At 42.9% G+C, this 27,932-nt stretch overlaps 1 protein-coding gene across 3 annotated transcripts in view; it reads left to right on the forward strand.

Annotated features, from left to right (window-relative positions):
• LOC148888047 (FRAS1-related extracellular matrix protein 2-like) overlaps window positions 1-27,932 on the forward strand; it is a 127,401-nt gene that overhangs the window by 31,772 nt on the left and 67,697 nt on the right. For all 3 annotated transcript variants that reach the window (XR_016117155.1, XM_089013687.1, XM_089013688.1), the window contains exon 3: window positions 27,710-27,856. Coding sequence is in view for 2 of the 3 variants with exons in the window: in XM_089013687.1 (XP_088869813.1) it covers window positions 27,710-27,856 (147 nt within the window). In the remaining variant the exon portion in view is untranslated. The remainder of the gene's footprint in view (window positions 1-27,709; window positions 27,857-27,932) is intronic.

Consider the following 27,932-nt stretch of genomic DNA (forward strand, 5'->3'; position numbering starts at 1 on the left):
TGTCCAATGTCCGGACCAGGGGCCAAATGCAGCCCATAGTTAATTTTCATCTGGCCCGAAACCAATAACGTCTGGCCCGCATGTAGAATGAACACATTGGGCAGTATCGCTTTTACCTGCATGAGCTCAGTGCTACCATCCAGAGGCTCAATTAGGAACAGCAAATTAGAAAATGTCATGATCTGGTTGGCGACCAACGGGGGGGCGCTGTCGGCCCCGCCTGCACCTGCACAGGTGCTGGTCGTCCCGATCAGATTGGCGACCAACAGGTAGCGACGTCAGCTCTGCCGGCAGCCTCGCAGGTGCTGGTCGTTATAATCACTGTCACTTAAAAGGACACCCGGCATGACCATCCGTTGTCGGTTCATTGTTTGCTGCTTGTTTGCTGCATGCTGTGCATGTGTTTGTTTAACCTTGGCGGACTTTTATTTTTGGTCTTCTTTTGCTACTTTGTATTTTTTTCGTTCAGATGATTTTGATGTTTTACATTTTGTTCCTGCTGACCTTTATTTTAATACAATTTGTCAAACAACCTCCTACTCACTCCTGCCTGCTTTTTGGGATCCGCACCCGCCATCACCACCTTGCAAAACGTGACAGAAAATGAGTCATTGACTGAATGAGCCGCCAAATGTTCTAAACTGGCGACAATCAACCAAAGAACAATTAATTTAAAACATATTATTTTCTTACAAACAGTGTTTTTTAGGTGTTGAATTACCTGACATGTTTCGGCATATACTTTCGCCTTCGTCAGAGTGTCACGGATGTTTTTGTGACGCGCGTTTTTCAGCTGGTGTTACTATGAGGGCGTGACCTACCTATCAGATCTGACAGGCAAGTCAATCAAGTAGACAGGATGAACTCAATACAACAAAGAACAATTACTTCTGTTCAACTGTTACAAAAAGTGTACTGTTAAAAAAGGGAAGTTAAGTGTTCAATATTAATTACATTTTGTTATGCATGCTTAAACGAACCAAAACCAAAACACATGCTCAAGATAGCAATTAAAAAAAATTGAAACACAAAATGGGTTGCTGGAATCGTAATAATTATAATAATAATTATGAAATGAGATGCTTTGGACATGTCAAGAGGAGAGAGAGTGTAAATATCGGGAGAAGGATGCTGAGCCTCGAAGTGCCAGGCAGGAGACCGAGAGGAGGTTTATGGATGTTGAAAGAGGACATGAAGATAGCTGGTGTGAGAGAAGAGGATGCACAAAACCGGGTTAGATGGAGGACAGTGATAAGGAAAAACATCCCCACCACCTCCGCCATTTTGTTAAAGTCTCACCAAGCTCCCTCTTTATGATGCTTTGTTGTTGTTTTTTTTACCTCTCCTTGTCATTACGTTTCTATTCACTCACCTGTGCTACCGCATGGAAGTTACAATGAAATCAGCATTTTGTATATCTATATTTTTTTGGTAATTGGTCTCCGAGCCCATTATGTATGAGTTAGGAAGTGACTTCCTTTGTGTTTTTAAAAAGAGAACAAAATGAGTGCTACCGGTCAAGGCGATATTGACTTAGACCTCCCACAAATAGTGAAACAACACAAATAATAGAACTTCCCCACCAAATAGTTTCCGATTGCCTCTTTCAGTAGTTTATATGTTTGTGGCTACAAATAAACATTTTTTGATTGTACATATCAGTGGGGCCACAGGGATGGGTCCCCTGCGCCCCCCCCCACCTGAGAGTAGGGACCTATCATAGCTGTGTCCGGCGCCACCATGTCTGGACATTAGGGATATATAAATGGGGCCGATACGACCAGTCAGACTTTAGTTCGCTGACGAAGCCTCTTGGATAGGAGGCGAAACGTCCGAAACCTTCACTTTTGTACAGATGACGGCTGAAGAAACCTTCTCATCGATAACCCCCGGTATATATGCCAAAGACTCTCCTTAACAACCAAGGCTACACTTGGCAAGTCCGCAGCACCCAATCCTTCACTCTCAGTTTAAATTATCACCTCCAAATCTATTCTCAAATCCTTTCTCCTTTCCTTTTAAATTGGTTGGCGCAATCTTGGAGCATTTTAGGGTGTTTCACAAGCATTGCAAATCTGTTAGATTTTCATACGCCTCAAACATTTTCACCCGTAGTGCGTTGTTGTGGGTTGATGGACCGAGATCTGCTGTTCTACTGCCACCTACAGGGCTGCTATGATGAATAGCATATACAGCAGGGGTCGGGAACCGATGGCTCGCGAGCCATATATGGCTCTTTTGATGATTGCATATGGCTCGCCGATAAAACTAAATACATATTCTCATTTCTTTCGCTGTTCATTTCCCGTTGGGGCTGCAGTTGACGAAAAGCGCAATTTTGATTGGATGTCACTGACCTAGGTTGGCCGAAAGCGCCATTTGGTTTGGATGATACTGGCCGTCATGTTGAAACAGGTAAACGCCCCTTTAAATGAGCCCAACGAGTGCACTTCAGCTTGAATGCACCGGAGGATTCATTTGCCTTTGTGCAAAGAAAAGGTTCTGATTTTAATTTGCAATGAAACAATGCAATCGATGAAACAGTCGAATGTCAGTGACATTTTAACAAGACCCATTTTAACGTTAGCATCAACATACTTCTGCGAGAAGTAGATTTCAGATGTTGAAGTTTATGAGCCGTGTGCAGGCTAGCTAGCAGTAACTTCGCCTCTGGACCGGCAAGTTCAATTTCATTCTGATCGTTTGCCTGGATTTTTACCAATCACGAGGAACGGAAAACCATTCATGGGAACGGTGAGTACTATCACAAAGTTATTTGAAATAATACATTCTCATATTTTGTTGAAAAGTGGCCACACGTGCGTGCGTGTTTGCGTGTGTGCGCGCGCGCGCGCGTTTGTATGTGGGCGCACTTGCGCTCACTGAAAAACATTTCTATATACAGTAAAGTCTCGTTATATCAATATCGGTTATGTCGATAGTTCCGCTTATTACGATACTATTTCTATGCACGCAAGGAGAAAATTACATGCGCGCAGGGTCGGATATATCGATAGTCCCGGTTATATCGATATTTTTCGGACTCCCGAGAATATCGATATCAGAATCAGAATCAGAATCATCTTTATTGCCAAGTATGTAGAACACACAAGGAATTTGTTTCCGGTAGAACACGCTGCACTAGTATCATCGTAAAAAAAAAACTGCTAAGTGGCACTATACAGTTCCATTTTGGCGACTGTTGAAAGAGTTCTAAGAGTTAATGGCTTGGAGGAAGAAGCTGTTTAAATGTCTGCTGGATTTGGTGCGCATGGATCGGTAGCGCCTGCCTGAGGGGAGTAGCTGGAAAAGGTGGTGGGAAGGGTGTGGAGGGTCCAGTAGGATTTTCCACGCCCTAGTTTGGATTCTTGCAGTGTGCAAGTCCTCGAGAGTGGGTAGGGCGGTGCCAATGATTTTTTCCGCCGTCCTAACTGTCCGTTGAAGTCGGATTTTGTCAATTTTTGTGGCGGCCCCGAACCAAACGGTGATGGAAGAACACAGGATGGATTCGATGACAGCCGTGTAGAAATGTTGCAGCACCTCCTGTGGCAGGCCATGCTTCTTTAGCAGCCTCAGGAAGTACATTCTCTGTTGGGCCTTTTTCAGGATAGGGTTGGTGTTGACCTCCCACTTCATGTCCTGGGAGACTGTGATTCCCAGGAACTTGAAGGTGTCAACGGTTGACACCAGGCAGTTGGATAGTGTGAGGGGTAGCTGTGGTGATGGATGTTTCCTGAAGTCCACGATAATCTCAACTGTCTTGAGCGTGTTCAGCTCCAGGTTGTGACGGCTGCACCAGAGCTCCAGCTGCTCCACTTGTTGTCGGTACGCAGACTCGTCGCCGTCTTTGATGAGACCGATGACCGTGGTGTCGTCTGCAAACTTTATGAATTTGACAGCTGGGTGCGTTGAGGTGCAGTCGGACACAACAGGTCAGACTGGGAAATATATCATCCACAACACGAACCACGAGCACTGGAGCCCCACAGGGATGCGTCCTCTCTCCATTGCTCTTCTCTCTCTACACGAACGTGAGACTTTACTGTATTTTACTTTTATGGCTCTCTTAGTCAAAAAGATTCCTGACCCCTGTTATACAGTGATACCTCAGCTCACGAACATAATTGGTTCCCACAAAGTGTGTGTAAGGCGAAAAGTTTGTCTTTCAAAGATTTATTTTCCATAAGAAACCATTAAAGTAAGAATAATCCGTTCCCAGGTCCCCATAAAACATAATTTTCTACTAATAAGCCTTAAAACTACACACAAATATCCCTTATTTTATGTATAATAAATGTGCTATTGTATTTTAAGTAAAGAAATAAACCGTACTGTATAATAAAGTAATTTTATTTACCGTTGTGATGGTAGTTGATGGCTTGATGGAATGGAGTGGGAGGAAGGAGGGAGGGAGTTACTGTTTGCAAGGAGAGTCACCTTCCACAAGGACTGTCCCCTGCTAGCTGATTTTCATGAATCCAAATCAACAGAAGTTTTTCAACCTCTTCTATTGTCTGAGACCGTTGCTTAGACAACACAGAAACACCCTTAGCCATACACGCACCCTTTCTTCTTTGTTCTTCAGGACAGTAGCAATGGTAGACTCAGAGTACTGGTACTGAGGTACTAAGTCACACAAACACACACCTCGTTCGTGTGTGTGATCAATGATCTCCTTCTTCTTCTCGATTGTAATTTTCTTTAATGTCTTCATAGGCTTACCACTAGCCTGTGGTGGGGTCTTTTTTGGTCGCATAATGGCAAAAGTACACTCGATATGGTCCAAAATGTCGATCAAACGTAAACCACGTCCGCACTCAAGGAAAGGGGGTGACCAACTCGGATTCCGTGAGCATGCGTCAGCTTTTCGTGGTTGCCACCGTGGCGCCGTTCGACCGTGTGGTTTTGGTTCATCCGCCGAAAACTGGTTCGTCAGCAGAGACTATATGCTCTGGAATTTAATATTCTTGTGGCAAAAAGTTCGTGAGTTTAAGCGTTCGTCAGCGGAGGTATCACTGTATTTATTTTTTCCCAATATGGTAATGTTGGATTTCATGTCTATTGTTTTACTGCGCTCCGCCGGAGTCTCAACATTGAACTTTTGCCCCCACTCAAAAAAAACGCCAAGCAGAAACTCTGATAAGTGATCAATGCATTCACAACAGCGCAGGAGATTAGGATGCATTTTAATGTCTCGCTGATTATTCTGCCTAACTCTAGTTTCGGCAGTCAAGATGCGGAAAGCTTGATTCAGAGCAGCGCTTACAATTTGATCTTTGCGCTTTCCCGAAACGGGGATTCTCTGCTTCCTCGTCCGTACGCGAACCTAAAAGTGGCGTGTTACATTGGAATAAGTCTGATCATATCTGAACCTAATGGAGTCTATTGGCGTACTCATCAGAAGGCTTGACTGCTCGGCTCACCCCTCGAGAAGGACATCCTGTGATCCTGGCTGCAAATCGGCAAACCCACAACACAAGGCGTCACCGCACTGGTTGACTCGCGGGCATCGCGCTTCTCCCTGAGGTGCCTTGAATTATTCCTCACAACAATCACTCGCAGGCAAGAGCGCATGGGATCAAGCGAAAAATCCCGTCGCCTAGTCACAAGCGGCGAATACATCTTTGCGCTCTTGTCATGAGTGTCGCTACATTTCGCTCAGACAATATCTCCCGTTTCCTCAATGACCCAACATGCAGCCCAAGAACTTTGCAGAGTTTTATTTTGCGGCAATTCTTTGAAAAGACAAATTAGGCTATTCTGACGCAGCCCACCGAGTGCCAGGACGGGTTGACCTCTACTCACAATCACCTTCATACAGTATTACCTTTGCTTTTAAGTCTCCTGGGACACACATAAAGGGGGGGGTTTGAAATAAGAGCCTTGGAAATTTCCTCCGGACTTCTGTACTCAGTCAAGGGCTTCAACTTTGTTATCCTGGGGAGGGAGAACAACAAAACAAGGTGGGGGGTTATGGGGGTTCAACTTGAACGCAGGCAAACGACCATTTGCACTCACATTCGCACGTCAGGGCAATCAATCAACATGTCTTGCATGTTTTTGAAATGCAAGCGTACCCGCAGAAACCCCATATAAGAATGCCGGACCCGGAATCGAACCCCAGACATTTACACTTATGTGCAGACATGCTAACTAGTCATCCACCGTGCAGCCAAACCAGGTGGTTTGAGAAAAGCAGTGTGGTGTTGTGGTTGTTATCCCAATTCTATTTCATATTTTTACTGTGATTGCTGAAGCATCGGTATTAACATAGGCGGCCTGTCAACAAAATAAATTATTATTATTATTATTATTATTCATCCTAGTAGTAGAGGTCGTGAGTTCATGACCCAGTCCGGACTGTCACGATCTGGTTGGCGACCAACGGGTGGCGCTGTCGGCCCCGCCTGCACCTGCACAGGTGCTGGTCGTCCCGATCAGTGGCAGACTGCCACGTTCTGGTTGGCACCCAACCTATAGCGCTGTTGGCCCTGCCTGCAGCCGCACAGGTGTTGGTCGTTCCAATCAGTGGCAGTCAAAAGGACTCCCGGCATGACCATCCGGTGTCAGGTCATTGCATTGTGCAGTGCATTCATTGCATTGTATGTAGTGTGTATGTGGTTGCTGCACCCTGTCAGGTTTGTTTCATCTTGGCAGATTTTTACTCTTGGTTTTCTTTGATACTTTGTATTTTTCTGTTCACATTATTTTGACGTTTTAGATTTGTGTCCTGCTGACTTTATTTTAATACAATTTTTCAAACACAACCTGCTGCTCCCTCCTGCCTGCTTGTTTTTTTGGGATCCACAACCGCCATCACCACCTTGCAAACCGTGACAAACCGCCTCCCTGTGGGATTTTGCATGTTCTCCCCGATCCCGCATGGGTTTTCTCTGGGTCCTCCAGTTTCTATCACATTCCAAAAACAAATTGTCCTTAGGTGTGAGTGTGAGAGTGAATGGTTGTTTGTCTCTGCGTGCCCTGCGATTGGCTGGCAACCAATTCAGAGTGTCCCCCGCCGAGTGCCTGAAAACGGCTGGGATACGGTCCAACACCCCCGTGACCCTAATGAGGATAATGTGTTCTGGAAAATAGATGGATGGACGGTATTAATGTACGGACAATCATGCTGGAAGGCAATCTGCTCCACAAACGTGTCGCCTCTCATGCAAAATTTACATTGCCAGCACACTGGGGTCCCTCATTGCAGTTCCCTATAAATGGCCTCTGGGGGCCTTGACCTGTCGTAGTACACGAGCAAATCTCTTTACAATATTGTTCCGCCATGTTAACTACTTAAGGGATTGAGCGTAGCTGCTTTGATTGGTGCCCCCACCCACAATGGCACAACAGGCTTTTTAAAAAAATGGGCCACCCTATACTTGCATTCGTAAATGTATCAAAACGAAAACTTCATCCTTCTTATGTTTGAAGGGGCCAAAGCGGCTCCATTGAGGCGCCTCACATGTTAATCTCACAGCACTCTCCCTGCTGAGAGCAAAGCCTCACTCCACTCTAAACTTCACGTTTCCCTGACCCCATCGTTTTTTTTTTTGTTCCGAGGTGCCTTTGGCTGTCCTCTCAGGCTCCGCCAGGGCTGTCTCGAAATAGGTAGTTGGAGGGTATTGTTGCACTCTTTGCGAAGGGGCTGCAATTTATAGTACCCAACCCTGGATGCGAGAAAAAGGTTTAGGGTGTGTGAAATGATTGCAGTTTGATTTGAAATCTTTTCCACTCCCCTCTCATTAGCGCTGATACCAGGCTCAGGGTGATTAGACCATATATCTCACATCCCCCCTCCCCCCTCGCCCCTTTCTACAGGATTATCTTCACCCCCTCCACCTTAATTGGACCGCTGAAAGCCATGCGAGCGCGGTCTTGTGCTTTATTGAATCAAAACATTCCGTCAAAATATAGTCGAGGCTGGGATTAGCCGCAGTTATTATGGATTTTATTTAAATTGAAATTTAGACTCACCGTTACGACTTTATCGCATGAGAAAGGTGAAGAAGAAAGTCTCCTGACAGCCATGTAGAATGATTTTGTGGCAAATGGAAATCAAAATGGACTGCACTGTGCAACTCTTCCTGCTTTGGTATTTTTATTACAATTATTAAGTCATGGAACAAAGCGATAAATGTTGAAGGAAGCCTTGGCTGTCCATTTCATTCCTAAAACAGGTGTGATGAGTCTTTTTTTTGTTGAACTTTTGGGGTCTTGCCATCTACGTTTCCCAGGGATTTCATGCATAATCGTTCATTTGCATAAAACCTGTGTCACAAGAGTGACAGGGTGCTATTAAAATCCTATTAAGATGATAATGATGGGGATTCATTCAAGGAAGTTGATTTTCACTATGATTCAGGGAGATCTGGTCTGGTTTGAAAACAAAATTGTAAAATGAGTGTCAGTCCATCAAAATATGCAGATAAAAAACACATAACACAAAAAGAACCAAATCAGGATTCATTCCAAAAATGTTTAGCATATTTGACATATGTTTTGAAAGATTTTTTTTAGATGCAACGACAGGTCTATTTTGGAACAGGCTGACAAGCGAATATGACTCAATCCCGTTGCATGGCAATGGCGCTGTGTCTAGTTTGGCACGGAAGGGTCACAAACATGAGCATCCTTTGTCAGCCGGCAATTACAAACCATTTGCTCAGCCACGAACCTCCACGTCAACTAACCCCCCTCCTCACCTCCCCTTCGTCGCCACTATGTTTATACTCATCCATCAGTGCTGCACATCAACATTCACACTACGCGCCAGACTCTTTATTGCCTGTCGCCGAAACATTAAGCATACAAACCCCATTTGAACATTCACTCTTTTTAGACGTATTGTGTCTTGTTCATCCACGGCCCAATTTATCCGGCCTAATCATCCCACCGACCTGTCGTCTGTCTCAATCGACAGGCGACAGGTCCGCCGGGGATCCTCGACGATGACCAAATAAGACCCATCTACTAAGCCGGAGGGGGCGGGAATTGAGCTCGGAGAGCCACTGAGCTGGCACGACCCGGGACCCTCACATTCTTTGGCAAACTCTCTAAAGGATTGTGTCACTCGTCATCCACCCACTGTGTTAGTTCACAGAGTTCAAGCTTTGCACTTTTGTGCAGGGAGGCGGCGGGGGGGACGGAGGAGTAACCACAAGGCAGATTAAGGCAAAGGTGCATGACGAACACGCAGCGCACTTTGTTATTTTGACACTTCTCTGCTACTGTGGGTCAAACTGACCGTCATCACACCAAGAGTTAAAAGTAGTTTTTGGGCATTAAACCAATTCTCATTTAATATTCCATAGCTGGATGAAAGGGTTTCTTCAGCCGTCTGTACTTCTTTGAAGATGTCGGACGTTTCGCTTCTTACCCAAGAGGCTTTGTCAGCGAACTAAAATTTTGCTGGCATCTGTGGCCCTATATATATTATAGCAGAGGCCTGGCACCGCCACCTCTGGACAGTAGGTATATATATATATATATATATATATATATATATATATATATATATATATATATATATATATATATATATATATATATATATATATATATATATATATATATATATATATATATGCCTAATGTCCAGACCTGTCTCGTAAACTGCCTAATGAAAAGGTCAATTTTATGGTTTATGACCCCTTCAGGACTGTATTTGTACACCTGTATAACAGCTCGCTGTGGTCTATTTCCCTTTCTTTTCTTTTGACAAAAGTGCATCGCAAAAAAAAAAAACTTTTAAAGAAATGCAGTGTTAATTAAAATATGCAGCGGGGCAAACTCGATAAATTGAGGGGTGACAGTAGACTGTAAGAACTCAATCAGCGGATCTGAACTCACTCTTAAAAAATCTGAAGTCTTCATCCGGAGACAACAAACTCTGAGGCAACCATGTTCACCACACTCAACATTTGCGATGTTTGATACCTCTTTTACTCAAACCTATACCAGTCCCAGTATTCACTCTTTGCGTACCCATCAATACCTCTATTGCTTTTGATATTTAAACTGTCTGTCATTTAAGGCAATGACAGTGAAAAAACACAAACGAAACAAAAAATATTATGATTTTGTAGGGATGGAGGGGGGTGCGTAAGTATCAGTTGTTGGTATCGGCAGTCTCCATGAATATTGATATATATATATATATATATATATATATATATATATATATATATATATATATATATATATATATACAGTAAAGTCTATATATCAATATCGGATATATATATCCCGGTTATATCGATACTATTTCTATGCACGCACGGGGAAAATTATATGCAAACAGGGTCGGATATATCGATAGTCCGGTTATATCGATATTTTTTCGGACTCCCTTGAATATCGATATAACGACTTTACTGTATATATATATGTATATATATATATATATATATATATATATATATATATATATATATATATATATATATATATATATATATATATATATATATCTTATTCCCTACTGTCCAGAGGTGGCGGGTCTTATTTGGTCATCGTCGAGGATCCCCGGCGGACCTGTCGTCTGTCGATTGAGCCGGGCAGACAGTTCGGTGGGATGATTAGGCCGGTTAAATTGGGCCGTGGATGAACAAGACACAATACGTCTAAAAAGAGTGAATGTTCAAATGGGGTTTGTATGCTTAATGTTTCGGCGACAGGCAATAAAGAGTCTGGCGCGGAGTGTGAATGTTGATGTGCAGCACTGATGGAAGTGTAAAAGTGTGCTTGTTTTATCTTGTGCTTGGCTGGCAACCCGCCTTTCACACAAAATCAGTCGGGATAAATTGCAGCTATGGAATACATCTGTGTAAGCTCTCAGTCATACAGGAGTGGTCCATCGACGAAAAGGTTTCCTCAGCCATCATCTGTACTTTTAAAGGTGTCGGACGTTTCACTTCTTATCCAAGAGGCTTCGTCAGCTAACTATATCAACATCGCAAGGATAATACTAGTGGACCTCAATCTGCAGTACATATGCACCTAAAAGCTAGCAACCACTCATTTGACGACAATGAAGTTAAAATCTTAGCGAAAGAAAATAGATGGTTTGACAGGGGAGTAAAAGAAGCTATTTTCACAAAACAGCAAAACCCTTAACTAAATCGCCATGGTGGTGTGAGGTTTAATTTGGATCGTTCTTCCAACACATTTCTGAGATCGTTACCACAGAGGCTTAGTTATGGTGATGAAGTGATACCAGAGCAAATGGGGCAATCAGGTCTGTCGTTAGACCATAATCAGTCAGGACAATAGAGGTAATCAGTGTAGCCCAGAGGGTCTTAACCTGTGGGGAATTCCCCATAGACCACTGGTGTAGCATGTATATAAAAAAATAAAATAAAATCCTCGTCTCACCCACCATGGGTGGTGTCTGTTCCCATTTCAGCTCGGGTCCTCTACCAGAGGCCAGGAAGCTTGAGGGTTCTGTGCAGTATCCGTGCTGTTCCCAGCACTGCGCTTTTCTGGACCGAGATATCCGATGTTGTTCCCGGGATGCAACCACTCGTCGAGTCACTGCCCCAAGTGCTCCGACCACCACAGGCACGACTGTCACCTTTACCTTCCCAGCCCTTGGTATTTCTCGATTTTCTCATGTTCCTTCTTTCTGATGTTCCCATCACTCGGGACCGCTACATCCACGACAACGGCTTTCCTTTCCCCTTTATCTATGACCACGATATCTGGTTGGTTGGCCATTACCATCTTGTCAGTCTGTATCTGGAAGTCCCACAGGATTTTTGCTCGGTCATTCTCCACCACCTTGGGAGGTGTTTCCCATTTTGACCTTGGGGTTTCCAGTCCATACTCCGCACATATGTTTCGGTAGACTATGCCAGCCACCTGGTTATGGCGCTCCATGTAGGCTTTCCCTGCCAGCATCTTACACCCTGCAGTTACGTGTTGGATTGTCTCAGGTGCCTCTTTGCACAACCTACACCTTGGGTCTTGTCTGGTGTGGTATATCCCTGCCTCTATGGCTCTGGTGTTCAGGGCCTGCTCTTGGGCAGCCAGGATGAGTGCCTCTGTGCTGTCCTTTAGGTCAGCCCTCTCTAGCCACTGATAGGACTTCTTGAGATCAGCCACTTCTGCTATGGTTCGGTGGTACATCCTGTGTAGGGGCTTTTCCTCCCATGATTGTCCCTCTTCCAGCACCTCATCCTCTGTTCCCCATTGACTGAGACATTCTCTGAGTACATCATCCGTTGGAGCCTTCTCTTTGATGTATTCATGGAGCTTGGATGTTTCATCCTGGACAGTGGCTCTCACACTCACTAGTCCCCGGCCTCCTTCCTTACGGCTTGTGTACAGTCTCAGGGTGCTGGACTTGGGATGGAACCCTCTGTGCATGGTGAGGAGTTTTCGGGTCTTAACATCCGTGGTCTGAATCTCTTCCTTTGGCCACCTTATTATTCCTGCAGGGTATCTGATCACTGGCAGCGCATAGCTGTTTATTGCCCGGGTCTTGTTCTTGCCATTGAGCTGGCTTCTGAGGACTTGCCTCACCCGCTGGAGGTATTTGGTCGTAGCCGCTTTCCTTGTTGCTAATTCGAGGTTGCCATTGGCCTGTGGTATACCGAGGTACTTGTAGCTGTTTTCAATGTCTGCTATTGTTCCTTCAGGGAGTGAGACCCCTTCAGTGTGAACTACCTTGCCCCTCTTAGTCACCATCCGACTACATTTCTCCAGCCCGAATGACATTCCGATATCACTGCTGTAGATCCTGGTTGTGTGGATCAGGGAGTCTATGTCCCTTTCACTCTTAGCATACAGCTTGATGTCATCCATGTAGAGGAGGTGACTGATCGTAGCTCCATTTCTGAGGCGGTATCCATAGCCTGTCTTGGCCATTATCTGGCTGAGGGGGTTCAGTCCTATGCAGAACAGCAGTGGGGAGAGTGCATCACCTTGGTATATGCCACATTTGATGGACACTTGCGTTAGTGGCTTGCCATTGGCTTCAAGTGTGGTTTTCCACATCCTCATCGAGTTTGCAACGAAGGCTCTCAGGGTCCTGTTGACCTTATACAACTCCAAGCATTCATTGATCCATGTGTGTGGCATCGAGTCATATGCTTTCTTGTAATCAATCCAGGCTGTGCACAGGTTGGTATGTCGGGACCTGCAGTCTTGAGCAACTGTTCTGTCAACCAGCAGCTGATGTTTGGCACCTCTAGTATCTCTACTAATGCCTTTATGTGCTTTGCTCATGTATTGATCCATGTGTCCACTTATCTTAGCCGCAATGATGCCTGACATGAGCTTCCATGTTGTGGAGAGACAGGTTATTGGCCGATAGTTGGAAGGAACTGCACCCTTTGAGGAATCCTTCATGATCAGGATTGTTCGGTTAGCCATCCTGGGTGAGTCCCATCCATTAGCAGCTGGTTCATTTGTGCTGCTAGGCGCTCGTGGAGAGCTGTGAGTTTCTTTAGCCAGTAGGTGTGGACCATATCCGGGCCTGGTGCCGTCCAGTTTTTCATACCTGAGACTCTTCCTTGTATATCTGCCGCTGTGATGGTAACTGGGTTCTGTTCAGGGAGGTTGCTGTGCTCCTCTTTCAGAGTCACCAGCCATTGTGCACTGCTGTTATGTGCGACCTCCTTCTCCCATATGCCTTTCCAGTATCTTTCAGTTTCCAGCCTTGGAGGGACTGCTCTGCTGTTAGAACCCTGCCACTGAGCGTACACTTTCGCAGGTTGTGTTGCGAACAGCCTGTTTATTCTTCTGGCCTCATTCTCTTTCGTGTACCTCTTTAGGCGACTGTCCAATATGGCAGTTTATATATATATATATATATATATATCCGAGCCGCCTTGATCTTGGCCTCCAACCGTCTTTTCCATGGTGGGTAATATATATGTCTAGGATATATATCGGGATCGTTCTAGTGCTGCATTCACAGTTTCCATGAGACTTTAGGTGGTACTTCACATAGCCGTTGTATATATATATATATATATATATATATATATATATATATATATATATACACTGATTACCTCTGCAGATTGAGGTCCACTAGTATTATCCCTGCGATGTTGATATAGTTAGCTGACGAAGCCTCTTGGATAAGAAGCGAAACGTCCGACACCTTAAAAGTACAGTTGATGGCTGAGGAAACCTTTTCGTCGATGGACCACTCCTGTATGACTGAGAGCTTACACAGATGTATTCCATAGCTGCAATTTATCCCGACTGATTTTGTGTGAAAGGCGGGTTGCCAGCCAAGCACAAGATAAAACAAGCACACATTTACACTTCCATCCTCAGCTACAGACAATTAAAAGTCTTCAATGAAGCTAGCATGCATGTTTTATGGGACGAGGGAGAAAGGCCGGCAACCTGTCTCGTAAACTGCCTAATGAAAAGGTCAATTTTATGGCTTATGACCCCTTCAGGACTGCATTTGTACACCTGTATAACAGCTCGCTGTGGTCTATTTTCCTTTCTTTCCTTTTGGCAAAAGTGCATCGCAAAAAAAAAAAGTTTAAAGAAATGCAGTATTAATTAAAATATGCAGCGGGGCAAACTTGATAAATTGAGGGGTGACAGTAGACTGTAGAAACTCAATCAGCGGATCTGAACTCACTCTTAAAAAATCTGAAGTCTTCATCCGGAGACAACAAACTCTGAGGCAACCATGTTCACCACACTCAACATTTGCGATGTTTGATATCTCTTTTACTCAAACCTATACCAGTCCCAGTATTCACTCTTTGCGTACACATCAATACCTCTGGTGCTTTTGATATTTAAATTGTCCTTTAAGGCAATGACAGTGAAAAAACACAAACGAAAGAAAAAATATTATGATTTTGTAGGGATGGAGGGGCGTGCGTAAGTATCAGTTGTTGGTATCGGCAGTCTCCATGAATATTGATAACATCAAAATAAAACTGGTACCAGCATCATACAAATACAGTAATACCCCAGCTTACGAACTTAATTGGTTCTCAGAAAGTGTGTGTAAGGTGAAAAGTGTGTCTTCCAAACAATATTTTCCCATAGGAAACCATTAAAAATGAGAATAATCTGTTTCCGGGTCCCCATAAAACATAATTTTGGACTAACTAAGCCTTAAAACTACACAAAATATACCTTATTTTTTATATAATAAATGTGCTATTGTATTGTAATTAAATAAATAAACTGTACTATATAATAAAGTCGTTATATTTACCTTTGTGATGGTCATTGATGTAGTTGCCTCTTGATGATATCCGAGTGAAGTTGGCGTGCTTTCTCGGCAATAATACCCTCATTCACACTGTCCCCTGCTAGCTGCTTTCAAAAATCAACAGAAATCCAAATCAACAGTTATCAATCAAGTTACATAACCTCTTCTCTCGCCTGAGACTGTTGCTTCGACAACACAGAAACACCCTTAGCCACACGTAGCAATAGTCGACTTAGCATACTGGTACTGGGACGCAAAGCTCGTTCGTGTTTTTCGATGATCTTCTTCTGCTCAATCGTAATTTTCTGACATGTGTCGTCTTTGGCTTAATACTAGCCTGTAGTGGGGTCTTTTTCGGTCCCATAATAGCAAATGTATCCCTGATAACAAACCACGTATGTCACGTATGCGCTCAGAGAAAGGGTGCGTGGAAAAATAGTCCGGCAGCCACGGTGGCGCTGTTCGGCCATGTGGTTTGGCGTTCTTCAGCGGAAAACTAGTCCACCATCCATTGTGGTGCTCCGTGTGTTTCCCGAAAAGTAGTTTGGATGCCAAGATTATTCTTGCGAATTTAATGTTCGTAAGGCGAAAAATTTGTTCGCTAAAGCGTTCGTAAGCCGAGTTATCACTGTACCGGTATCCGTAAAAGTACTTCCTCTCTACATCCCTATTGTCTTGTTTTTAAAAATCTTCTTCTTCTTTTCCTTTCGGCTTTTCCCTTCAAGGGAAAAGCCTTAGCGAATCAGTGTCCTCCATCTTCAGAGGTTTGATTGGCATGTTTGTTTTGGCCAAGCTTGTTTTTAAAAATAATTAATACACTCAAATACAATAAACTAAAATACTATTAATAATAATAATGGTAAATAACTTTCATTTCCTTGTACTTTCCTTGTTGCAATTCAGGTTGCAATGCCGAAACAAAAAATATTATGATTTTGTAGGGATGTGGAGGGGCTTGGCGTAAGTATCAGTTGTTGGTATCGGCAGTCTCCATGAATATTGATAACATCAAAATAAAACTGGTACCAGCATCATACAAATACAGTAATACCCCAGCTTACGAACTTAATTGGTTCTCAGAAAGTGTGTGTAAGGTGAAAAGTGTGTCTTCCAAACAATATTTTCCCATAGGAAACCATTAAAAATGAGAATAATCTGTTTCCGGTCCCCATAAAACATAATTTTGGACTAACTAAGCCTTAAAACTACACAAAATATACCTTATTTTTATATAATAAATGTGCTATTGTATTGTAATTAAATAAATAAACTGTACTATATAATAAAGTCGTTATATTTACCTTTGTGATGGTCATTGATGTAGTTGCCTCTTGATGATATCCGAGTGAAGTTGGCGTGCTTTCTCGGCAATAATACCCTCATTCACACTGTCGCCCTGCTAGCTGCTTTCAAAAATCAACAGAAATCCAAATCAACAGTTATCATCAGTTACAACCTCTTCTCTGCCTGAGACTGTTGCTTGACAACACAGAAACCCCTTAGCCACACGTAGCAATAGTCGACTTAGCATACTGGTACTGGGACGCAAAGCTCGTTCGTGATTTTTCGATGATCTTCTTCTGCTCAATCGTAATTTTCTGACATGTGTCGTCTTTGGCTTAATACTAGCCTGTGTGGGGTCTTTTTCGGTCCCATAATAGCAAATGTATCCCTGATAACAAACCACGTATGTCACGTATGCGATCAGAGAAAGGGTGCGTGGAAAAGTAGTCCGGCAGCCACGGTGGCGCTGTTCGGCCATGTGGTTTGGCGTTCTTCAGCGGAAAACTAGTCCACCATCCATTGTGGTGCTCCGTGTTTTCCCGAAAAGTAGTTTGGTTATGCCAAGATTATTCTTGCGAATTTAATGTTCGTAAGGCGAAAAATTTGTTCGCTAAAGCGTTCGTAAGCCGAGTTATCACTGTACCGGTATCCGTAAAAGTACTTCCTCTCGACATCCCTATTGTCTTGTTTTTAAAAATCTTCTTCTTCTTTTCCTTTCGGCTTTTCCCTTCAAGGGAAAAGCCTTAGCGAATCAGTGTCCTCCATCTTCAGAGGTTTGATTGGCATGTTTGTTTTGGCCAAGCTTGTTTTTAAAAATAATTAATACACTCAAATACAATAAACTAAAATACTATTAATAATAATAATGGTAAATAACTTTCATTTCCTTGTTCAATGAAACTGGTTAATTTCACCATTTGCCCCCCTGACCCCATGTGGATATGATCAAATCACGGCGAATACAAATCAACGGAACACCTTGGATAAACGGCAGGCGAGGTTTTTGCCTCTATCAACGCAGGAAATGCATATATGGCTCACAAAGCTCTGGTTAAAGATTAATCCTCAGCGAGACGGTGTGGTCGTTTCAAGTGAACTGGACAGCTTCTCTTAATTAGAGAGAGATTCGGAGGAGTTTGGTAACCCGACACGTGTCCTCCCCAGTCATACAGCTCACTCTCCGAAGGACGGCGCAACCTAAACTCAAAGTTAATATGTGCTCGCATACTGAGTAAACTTTTCATCTCAATTATTTGCGAGAAAATGAACAAAAAATAGTTGGTGGAGACACATTTTGCATTATGTAGTATAGTGGCTTTCAGAATCAGAATCAGAAAGCCTTTAATAGTCCCACAATGGGGAAATGTTGTTGTCACATGCTAAAAATAATGATTCATGTATGTTTTTAAAGAAAGTGCAATATGAAAATCTTAATGCATTCATTATATTATTGCTTTTATTTTTTTTTATGATTGCACATTTGCACATCGAGTGTCCTCTTTTTCTGACCAAAAATAGCTAAGCAATATGTTTTCAAATATTTTCAATGGTGAATGTTGATTTTAGCGATCGTGACCACAGTTATGAATAAAAGTTCCGGTCTGTGAGAAATCTGCAGTTGGAATGAGTAGATTATTTCGGGACGCATCGTCGTAATGTGTGTACTTTATTGGCTCAGTGAGCTATTTGCTAAGCGCACACCTTTTGCTCACGCAGTGTCTTCTATTTAATCCAAATACAGTGATACCTTGGTTTACGAACTTAATTGGTTCCCAGACAGAGTGCATAAGGCGAAAAGTGTGTATCCCAAAAATTAATTTGCCATGGGAAACCATTAAAATGAGAATAGTCCGTTCCCAGGTCCCCAGGACACATGGTTTTCGAATAAATAAGCCGTAAAACTAAACAAAATATACCTTATTTTATGTATAATACATATGCTATTGTATTGTAATAAAGGAAATAAACTGTACTATATAATAAAGTCATTTGATTTACATTTGTGATGGTCGTTGATGGCTTGATGTAATGGGTGGGAGGAGGTCGAAGGGAGTGAATTGCTGTTTGGAAGGAGAGTCATATCCCATAAGGCCTGTAATTAAAGAAATAAACTGTACTGTATAATAAAGACAGTTTATTTACCGTTGTGATGGTCATTGATGGCTTGATGGAATGGAGTGGCCGGTTTCATCAGTATTAAACACTTGATGAGGAACATAGCCTTCTTTCACCATCTTGAGGAATGATTCCTTGATGTTGTGGAACCTGATTGATGGGAGATTTTAACCTTGCAGTCTACACTCTGCCTTTGAACTATCAAAGTTGAAACCAGTCCAAATTTCACGGTTTTCTATCAATTTTCTCTCTCTCTCTACCGTCTGCCTATCTATTTAGTGTTTCAACCGCCCTCCTCACTGCTGTGTTCTTGAACAATCATGTGGCTTTAACCGAATACTGAGGGCGGGGAAAAAAGGACAATAAACAAGTCGGCTGACATTTTCTTGTTTGGAGAATGGCCTCACTCTCTCTCTGTCTATCTATTTAATGTTTGCAGCTCTGTATTTCTGTAAACCACCACCCCCTCCACTGCTGCATTCTTGACCAATCACGTAGCTTTAACCAAAGACTGGGGCGGGGAATAGAGGACAAAAACTAGTCGGCTGCCATTTTCTTGTTTGGAGAACGGGGTCATTCGCGAACGACACATCAATCATTGTGGTGCTCCATGTGTATTCTGAAAAATAGTTTGCATGCCAAGGTTAAATGTTCATAAATTTAACGTTCGTAAACCGAAAACTTCGTAAACCAAGGGGTTCGTAAACCGAGGTATCACTGTAGTCTTAAAAGGGGTCGCAAAACATCTAAAGCTAATGTTTGTCCTTGTGTGTGCAGTCCTGTAAACTGTGTGAATTTGGATTTATCCAGTACCACTGTTCACTTCTTTTCACAGCTCGCCAATCTAATCTGTGGTGTCATACTCGGGTCACCTGTTTTTCGCTGGTTGACTGCCGCAACACAGCTAGCACAAGAATACACCCCCTGGTTCAAACCTCGGAAAGCTTTGTTAAAGATAAATCAGTCTTCCTCAGACAACCCGACTGGATGAATACTAGCAAGGCGTCAAACCCAAGGCATCGTTTGTCCGTGCAGAACAAGGCCAATAGAGCGTTTAAAACAATAACAACAAAAAAACAACCATCGGGTTGAATTTGGATTGCATTTTTTTCCTCCAAGGTGGATAGTCAGAAAGACAAATAGACCCTTCGCGTGACAACTGAGGAAGGGAATCGGTGCGAGCAATTGGAGGACGATGAATTTGCACCCGATGAACTGGACTATTCATAATCGCTGTCATTTGATGGCTGACTGGAATGAAAAATTGCTATTAAGAGACAGACCCACAAAAAAAGCAGCGCTCTGCAATATGATTATTCTTCGATCCCTCCATGTCTCAACTTTGAGTCCTATTTACCATATTTGACATGATGATTTGCTAATCGCAACAACCATGTCAGGAACTCCATTAACCCCCCCCCCCCCTCCCTTCCCCCCAACCCTCACTCCCTGCATAGTGTGACTCCTAGAAAAGCGAACCTTGTCAGGTGTTCATTGATAATTCATCATCTTTGGCTCAAAGAAGAGAGCGTAGTCGGTGTTGGAAGGAAACATACTTGTCGCCTTCTGTAGCATTTTGGCCTGATCGGCGCCTTCTGCTTTCTTTATTTATTTAAAGGAACAGATAAATAGTTGATGTCGTATTAAACGCATTTTTTGGTCAGCAGGGTGGGGGTATCAAGGCCGTCAGAAAAGCAGCTTTGTTTAATTATTGTTTAAATAATTCCCTTCCACAGGCATCTTCAAAAATGATGCACCCCCGCGCCTTGTCGGGGTTGAGTTGGATAGCCTACAGCCAGACAACAAAATATTTTGCACCAAATTCCCCCTCCAAAGCCCCCCCTCCAGAAAAAGGACAAAAACAACCCAAAGCTACCTCATGCTGATTCTACAACAGAGCGGTAATAGAAACGCCAGCTCGCACCTACCATTCGTAATATCATGCGATGGCAATTCAACCAATGAGACAGAGCGTGTGGGCATTGCAACGGGTGCACTTTCTTCATCGTCGAAACTTAGCTCCAATTGGAAGGTGTCAGAGATATTCGGTCGGACACCGTGAACAAAGGCTCGAACACAGAAAGGTTGTCTTTTACAGGGGACACAGCCATTCATGACCGACGCACATAGTCTTCTTGATTTGAATACAACGCCCCTGGACGTCTGTCAGAGATGTTCGATCGGACACTGTGGACAAAGGCTCGGACACAGGAATAATTGTCTTTTACTGCCAGCAGGGGACGCAGCCATTCACGACAGACGCCCAAATTCTGCGACCCTCTGCCAAGCTATTTATAGAGAGTAAATGCAAATTTAAGTGATTAGTAAAACATTGTTTTATTGATTTGAATACCACACCCCTGGACGTCCCAAGCACCAATAGCTATGAACAATAGAACATAAACATTGGTTGTCTTTCCCTGAACCGATAGATTTGTAACCCGGCCAATGACCTTGAGATGTGAAGGAGTAACAAGTCCTAATTTACTCATTTGAAGGAATTTCTCAAGTACTAAATTCTGTTCAAGGCCAGATCTCCTAGATGAAGATGACATGTTAACAGGCTATGTCTGTTTACCTCAGATTGACCCTAGGTTTCTCTGTGCTTGAATTGTGTATTCTAGTCACACATGTTCACTAAGCATATAACAACATTATACTTTTAAATAGGATAACTTCTATTCTGTCTAATCTCTATCAACGTCCCAAGCACCAACAACTATAAAAAACAGAACTTAGACATTTTAATTGGTTGACTTTCCCTGAAACGATAGATCTGTGACCTGGCTAATGACCTCTTGCTGTCAAGGAGTTTACCCAGTCCTAACTTATGTCCTGTGAAGGAGATGACCAAGTACTAAATCAGTCCAAGGCCAGATCTCCGACATGAAGATGACATGTTAACAGGCTGTGTCTGTTCACCTCAGATTGACCCCAGGTTTCTCTGTGGTCTCACTTTGTGTTCGGCAGATAACTAATCTTGATTTGGCCAAGCTTGTTTTTAAAAATAATTAATACAATAAACTAAAATACTATTAATAATAATAATGGTAAATAACTTTCATTTCCTTGTTCAATGAAACTGGTTAATTTCACCATTTGCCCCCCTGACCCCATGTGGATATGATCAAATCACGGCGAATACAAATCAACGGAACCACTTGGATAAACGGCAGGCGAGGTTTTTGCCTCTATCAACGCAGGAAATGCATATATGGCTCACAAAGCGCTGGTTAAAGATTAATCCTCAGCGAGACGGTGTGGTCGTTTCAAGTGAACTGGACAGCTTCTCTTAATTAGAGAGAGATTCGGAGGAGTTTGGTAACCCGACACGTGTCCTCCCCAGTCATACAGCTCACTCTCCGAAGGACGCCGCAACCTAAACTCAAAGTTAATATGTGCTCGCATACTGAGTAAACTTTTCATCTTAATTATTTGCGAGAAAATGAACAAAAAATAGTTGGTGGAGACACATTTTGCATTATGTAGTATAGTGGCTTTCAGAATCAGAATCAGAAAGCCTTTAATAGTCCCACAATGGGGAAATGTTGTTGTCACATGCTAAAAATAATGATTCATGTATGTTTTTAAAGAAAGTGCAATATGAAAATCTTAATGCATTCATTATATTAATGCTTTTATTTTTTTTATGATTGCACGTTTGCCCATCGAGTGTCCTCTTTTTCTGACCAAAAATAGCTAAGCAATATGTTTTCCAATATTTTCAATGGTGAATGTTGATTTTAGCGATCGTGACCACAGTTATGAATAAAAGTTCCGGTCTGTGAGAAATCTGCAGTTGGAATGAGTAGATTATTTCGGGACGCATCGTTGTAATGTGTGTACTTTATTGGCTCAGTGAGCCATTTGCTAAGCGCACACCTTTTGCTCACGCAGTGTCTTCTATTTAATCCAAATACAGTGATACCTTGGCTTACGAACTTAATTGGTTCCCAGACAGAGTGTATAAGGCGAAAAGTGTGTATCCCAAAAATTAATTTCCCATGGGAAACCATTAAAATGAGAATAGTCCGTTCCCAGGTCCTCAGAAAACATGGTTTTCTAATAAATAAGCCGTAAAACTAAACAAAATATACCTTATTTTATGTATAATACATACGCTATTGTATTGTAATGAAGGAAATAAACTGTACTATATAATAAAGTCATTTGATTTACATTTGTGAATGTGTGGGAGGCGGTCGAAGGGAATGAATTGCTGTTTGGAAGAAGTGTCACATCCCATAAGGCCTGTAATTAAAGAAATAAACTGTATAATAAAGACGGTTTATTTACCGTTGTGATGGTCATTGATGGCTTGATGGAATAGAGTGGCCGGTTTCATCAGTATTAAACACTTGATGAGGAACATAGCCTTCTTTCACCATCTTGAGGAATGATTCCTTGATGTTGTGGAACCTGATTGATGGGATATTTTAACCTTGCAGTCTACACTCTGCCTTTGAACTATCAAAGTTGAAACCAGTCCAAATTTCACGGTTTTCTATCAATTTTCTCTCTCTCTCTACCGTCTGCCTATCTATTTAGTGTTTCAACCGCCCTCCTCACTGCTGTGTTCTTGAACAATCATGTGGCTTTAACCGAATACTGAGGGCGGGGAAAAAAGGACAATAAACAAGTCGGCTGACATTTTCTTGTTTGGAGAATGGCCTCACTCTCTCTCTGTTTAGTTAGTTAGTGAAATAGTTTTCATGCCAAGGTTAAATGTTCATAAATTTAACGTTCGTAAACCGAAAACTTCGTAAACCAAGGGGTTCGTAAACCGAGGTATCACTGTAGTCTTAAAAGGGGTCGCAAAACATCTAAAGCTAATGTTTGTCCTTGTGTGTGCAGTCCTGTAAACTGTGTGAATTTGGATTTATCCAGTACCACTGTTCACTTCTTTTCACAGCTCGCCAATCTAATCTGTGGTGTCATAATCGGGTCACCTGTTTTTCGCTGGTTGACTGCCGCAACACAGCTAGCACAAGAATACACCCCCTGGTTCAAACCTCGGAAAGCTTTGTTAAAGATAAATCAGTCTTCCTCAGACAACCCGACTGGATGAATACTAGCAAGGCGTCAAACCCAAGGCATCGTTTGTCCGTGCAGAACAAGGCCAATAGAGCGTTTAAAACAATAACAACAAAAAAACAACCATCGGGTTGAATTTGGATTGCATTTTTTTCCTCCAAGGTGGATAGTCAGAAAGACAAATAGACCCTTCGCGTGACAACTGAGGAAGGGAATCGGTGCGAGCAATTGGAGGACGATGAATTTGCACCCGATGAACTGGACTATTCATAATCGCTGTCATTTGATGGCTGACTGGAATGAAAAATTGCTATTAAGAGACAGACCCACAAAAAAAGCAGCGCTCTGCAATATGATTATTCTTCGATCCCTCCATGTCTCAACTTTGAGTCCTATTTACCATATTTGACATGATGATTTGCTAATCGCAACAACCATGTCAGGAACTCCATTAACCCCCCCCCCCTCCCTTCCCCCCAACCCTCACTCCCTGCATAGTGTGACTCCTAGAAAAGCGAACCTTGTCAGGTGTTCATCGATAATTCATCATCTTTGGCTCAAAGAAGAGAGCGTAGTCGGTGTTGGAAGGAAACATACTTGTCGCCTTCTGTAGCATTTTGGCCTGATCGGCGCCTTCTGCTTTCTTTATTTATTTAAAGGAACAGATAAATAGTTGATGTCGTATTAAACACATTTTTTGGTCAGCAGGGTGGGGGTATCAGGGCCGTCAGAAAAGCAGCCTTGTTTAATTACTGTTTAAATAATTCCCTTCCACAGGCATCTTCAAAAATGATGCACCCCCGCGCCTTGTCGGGGTTGAGTTGGATAGCCTACAGCCAGACAACAAAATATTTTGCACCAAATTCCCCCTCCAAAGCCCCCCCTCCAGAAAAAGGACAAGAACAACCCAAAGCTACCTCATGCTGATTCTACAACAGAGCGGTAATAGAAACGCCAGCTCGCACCTACCATTCGTAATATCATGCGATGGCAATTCAACCAATGAGACAGAGCGTGTGGGCATTGCAACGGGTGCACTTTCTTCATCGTCGAAACTTAGCTCCAATTGGAAGGTGTCAGAGATATTCGGTCGGACACCGTGAACAAAGGCTCGAACACAGAAAGGTTGTCTTTTACAGGGGACACAGCCATTCATGACCGACACACATAGTCTTCTTGATTTGAATACAACACCCCTGGACGTCTGTCAGAGATGTTCGATCGGACACTGTGGACAAAGGCTCGGACACAGGAATAATTGTCTTTTACTGCCAGCAGGGGGCGCAGCCATTCACGACAGACGCCCAAATTCTGCGACCCTCTGCCAAGCTATTTATAGAGAGTAAATGCAAATTTAAGTGATTAGTAAAACATTGTTTTATTGATTTGAATACCACACCCCTGGACGTCCCAAGCACCAATAGCTATGAACAATAGAACATAAACATTGGTTGTCTTTCCCTGAACCGATAGATTTGTAACCCGGCCAATGACCTTGAGATGTGAAGGAGTAACAAGTCCTAATTTACTCATTTGAAGGAATTTCTCAAGTACTAAATTCTGTTCAAGGCCAGATCTCCTAGATGAAGATGACATGTTAACAGGCTATGTCTGTTTACCTCAGATTGACCCTAGGTTTCTCTGTGCTTGAATTGTGTATTCTAGTCACACATGTTCACTAAGCATATAACAACATTATACTTTTAAATAGGATAACTTCTATTCTGTCTAATCTCTATCAACGTCCCAAGCACCAACAACTATAAAAAATAGAACTTAGACATTTTAATTGGTTGACTTTCCCTGAACCGATAGATCTGTGACCTGGCTAATGACCTCTTGTTGTCAAGGAGTTTACCCAGTCCTAACTTATGTCCTGTGAAGGAGATGACCAAGTCCTAAATCAGTCCAAGGCCAGATCTCCGACATGAAGATGACATGTTAACAGGCTGTGTCTGTTCACCTCAGATTGACCCCAGGTTTCTCTGTGGTCTCACTTTGTGTTCGGCAGATAACTAATCTTGAAACTTTTAAATATGATAACTTCTATTCTGCCCAAACTCTATCAGAAGGCGAAATCGCAAGAGCCGTCTAATATTGCCAAAAACTTTTGACCTTTTAATTGCTCCTAAAATTAGTTGCTGCGTTAATTGTATTTAAATGTGGTGACTTGGCGAGTGCAGTTGCTTCAAGGGAAGTCTAGAAATGATTTCAAAAGACGTCGGCCTTTCTCTCTAATATCATTTCTTTTGGACTGCCTGAGTAGGCTCATTGGGTCAAAAGGAAAGAAACGGGAGAGTAGACGCACCCTCCTCTAAATTTGCGTCATAGCTAATATGGCACTCTAATATGGCACTCATGAACGGCGGCAGGGGAAATGGAAATAGTTGCGAGGTGGCCAACTAACTGACGGAACATCCGGGTTGGGGTTGGGAGAAGGCTAGAGGAGTCCAGCCATGCTGAGCACAAAAGGTGTGAATCCACTGAACCTCTCCTACATGTATTGCTTTTTTTTACCCTTTACACTCATAGCTCGATCATCGCCATTGCCTCACCCAGCAGGCAGCAATTCTTTCCATCTTTTTGCTGACTGTGGGTGTTGACTTTTAGGAAGCAATTATTTCAGCTGCCTTCAAGAGCTTGACACAATAAAAACATAAAGAGGGGCTTCCCTCCCTCCTTTTTCTCCCTTCCTCGCTATTTTCTATCAACGTGTACACCGCTGATTTGAACACCTGGTCTGAGAACTGTACGAAGTCTGGTAGCCCTTTTCCATCAGGCTTGTTCTCGTGCTAGTTCCGGGCCCAGTTTAACACCAGTTATTTATTTGTTTCCACCACTGAAATTGCCTCGACCTCCAACTCTGGTGCTTAATGTAGCCACAATTATTTGTTGGGAGAGGCTCTGTCAGTGACGATGACAATCGGCGGCATTATTGTGGCAATCGCAGATTCTGAAGAATGAAGATGTTGAACGGTGAACTCATCACCAGAAAAGGAGATGGTAGTTGTGAAGCACGCGAACTCCGGCCGGCAACCGGCCTTGTGATCGTCAACAATGATTACGGAAGACAGAAGCATTTATTGCCCCTGGCTGTTATGTAGTACGTACAAGTATAATGCTAAACTAAGCCATGCTAAATTGAACATATGCTAATGGTGCACGATCATTATTTTTATGGCTAATAGCGTAGCTGCTCTTGGGTAAAAATGATGTAAACCAGTGGCGTCAAAGTCATTTTTTGGCTGCAGGCCACCTTGTCATTACAGTTTCCTCTCGAAGGCCGTTCTGAATTTGGGGAAACCATTAGAATGTTTCATCTCCTCCACATATTATATACAGAATGCACAACAAATTAACAAATAACTGGTTTTCAAATCTGAAATCAATAATGACTGTTATTGTTGTTTACAAACAACAATTTGAAATTTTGGTTCGGACTTTAGCAAGCATCATGGCACTTGACATGCTCGATTTGCTTTTGCGGGCTGAATAAAATGACCTGGTGGGCCAGATTTGGCCCCCGGGCCGTGATTTTGACACCTGTGATGTAAATGGGGATGTTTTGCGACTCTAATGGATCTTTGCCTGTGGAAAACCAAACACCTTCTTCTAAAAAATAAATAAATGAATAAATAAGCACCAACTAAGCACAGCAGTGGCCCTGGTGTTTTTTATAAGTTATAAGTGTCTCTTTGAAAGTTGCTTCAAAACGCCTGGTTGAATGGAAAAAGCTCAGACGGGAAACCCCACACCTTTTTATCGTAATTAGAAGCGAAGCAGTTTGATCCCACGGATTCAGCGTAAGGCTTGGCCACCCTTCATATCTCCCACGCATACTCAAAGGCTAACGGTAGTTTTTCAAAAGCGCTTCATCACCGGAGGCTTCCTCCAACCACCTAAAAACTTTGCGTGTTAGGTTCAATGGTGACTCCAAATTCTCTCCGTCAGGCTAAATTGTGACCGCGAATGATTCCTCAAAATGTGCCTTGTGATTGGCTCGCGATTCACCCGCGACCTGAGTGGGCATCAAAGATGAATTGACGATTGTTTTCAAAGACTTCTTTTGTTGTGCAGGCGGCAACAAACTGAGGAATCAGCAATTTCATCTCAACTGGGCCTGGATCTCACTGGAGAGGACTCACTATGTGGTGGACGAGGAGCTCAGGTTCCTGGAGGTGGTGCTCAAACGTCGAGGCTACCTAGGGGAGACCTCTTTCGTGAGTAAGTCAAAAGTCATTCTTGAGCAAAGGCACAAATATGAAAAAACAGTGGATGCATAATGTCGGTGAGACGGATA

Source organism: Hippocampus bargibanti, linkage group LG14, assembly GCF_051943395.1.
Source record: "Hippocampus bargibanti isolate YZ-2025 linkage group LG14, ASM5194339v1, whole genome shotgun sequence".
Taxonomy (NCBI): domain Eukaryota; kingdom Metazoa; phylum Chordata; class Actinopteri; order Syngnathiformes; family Syngnathidae; genus Hippocampus; species Hippocampus bargibanti.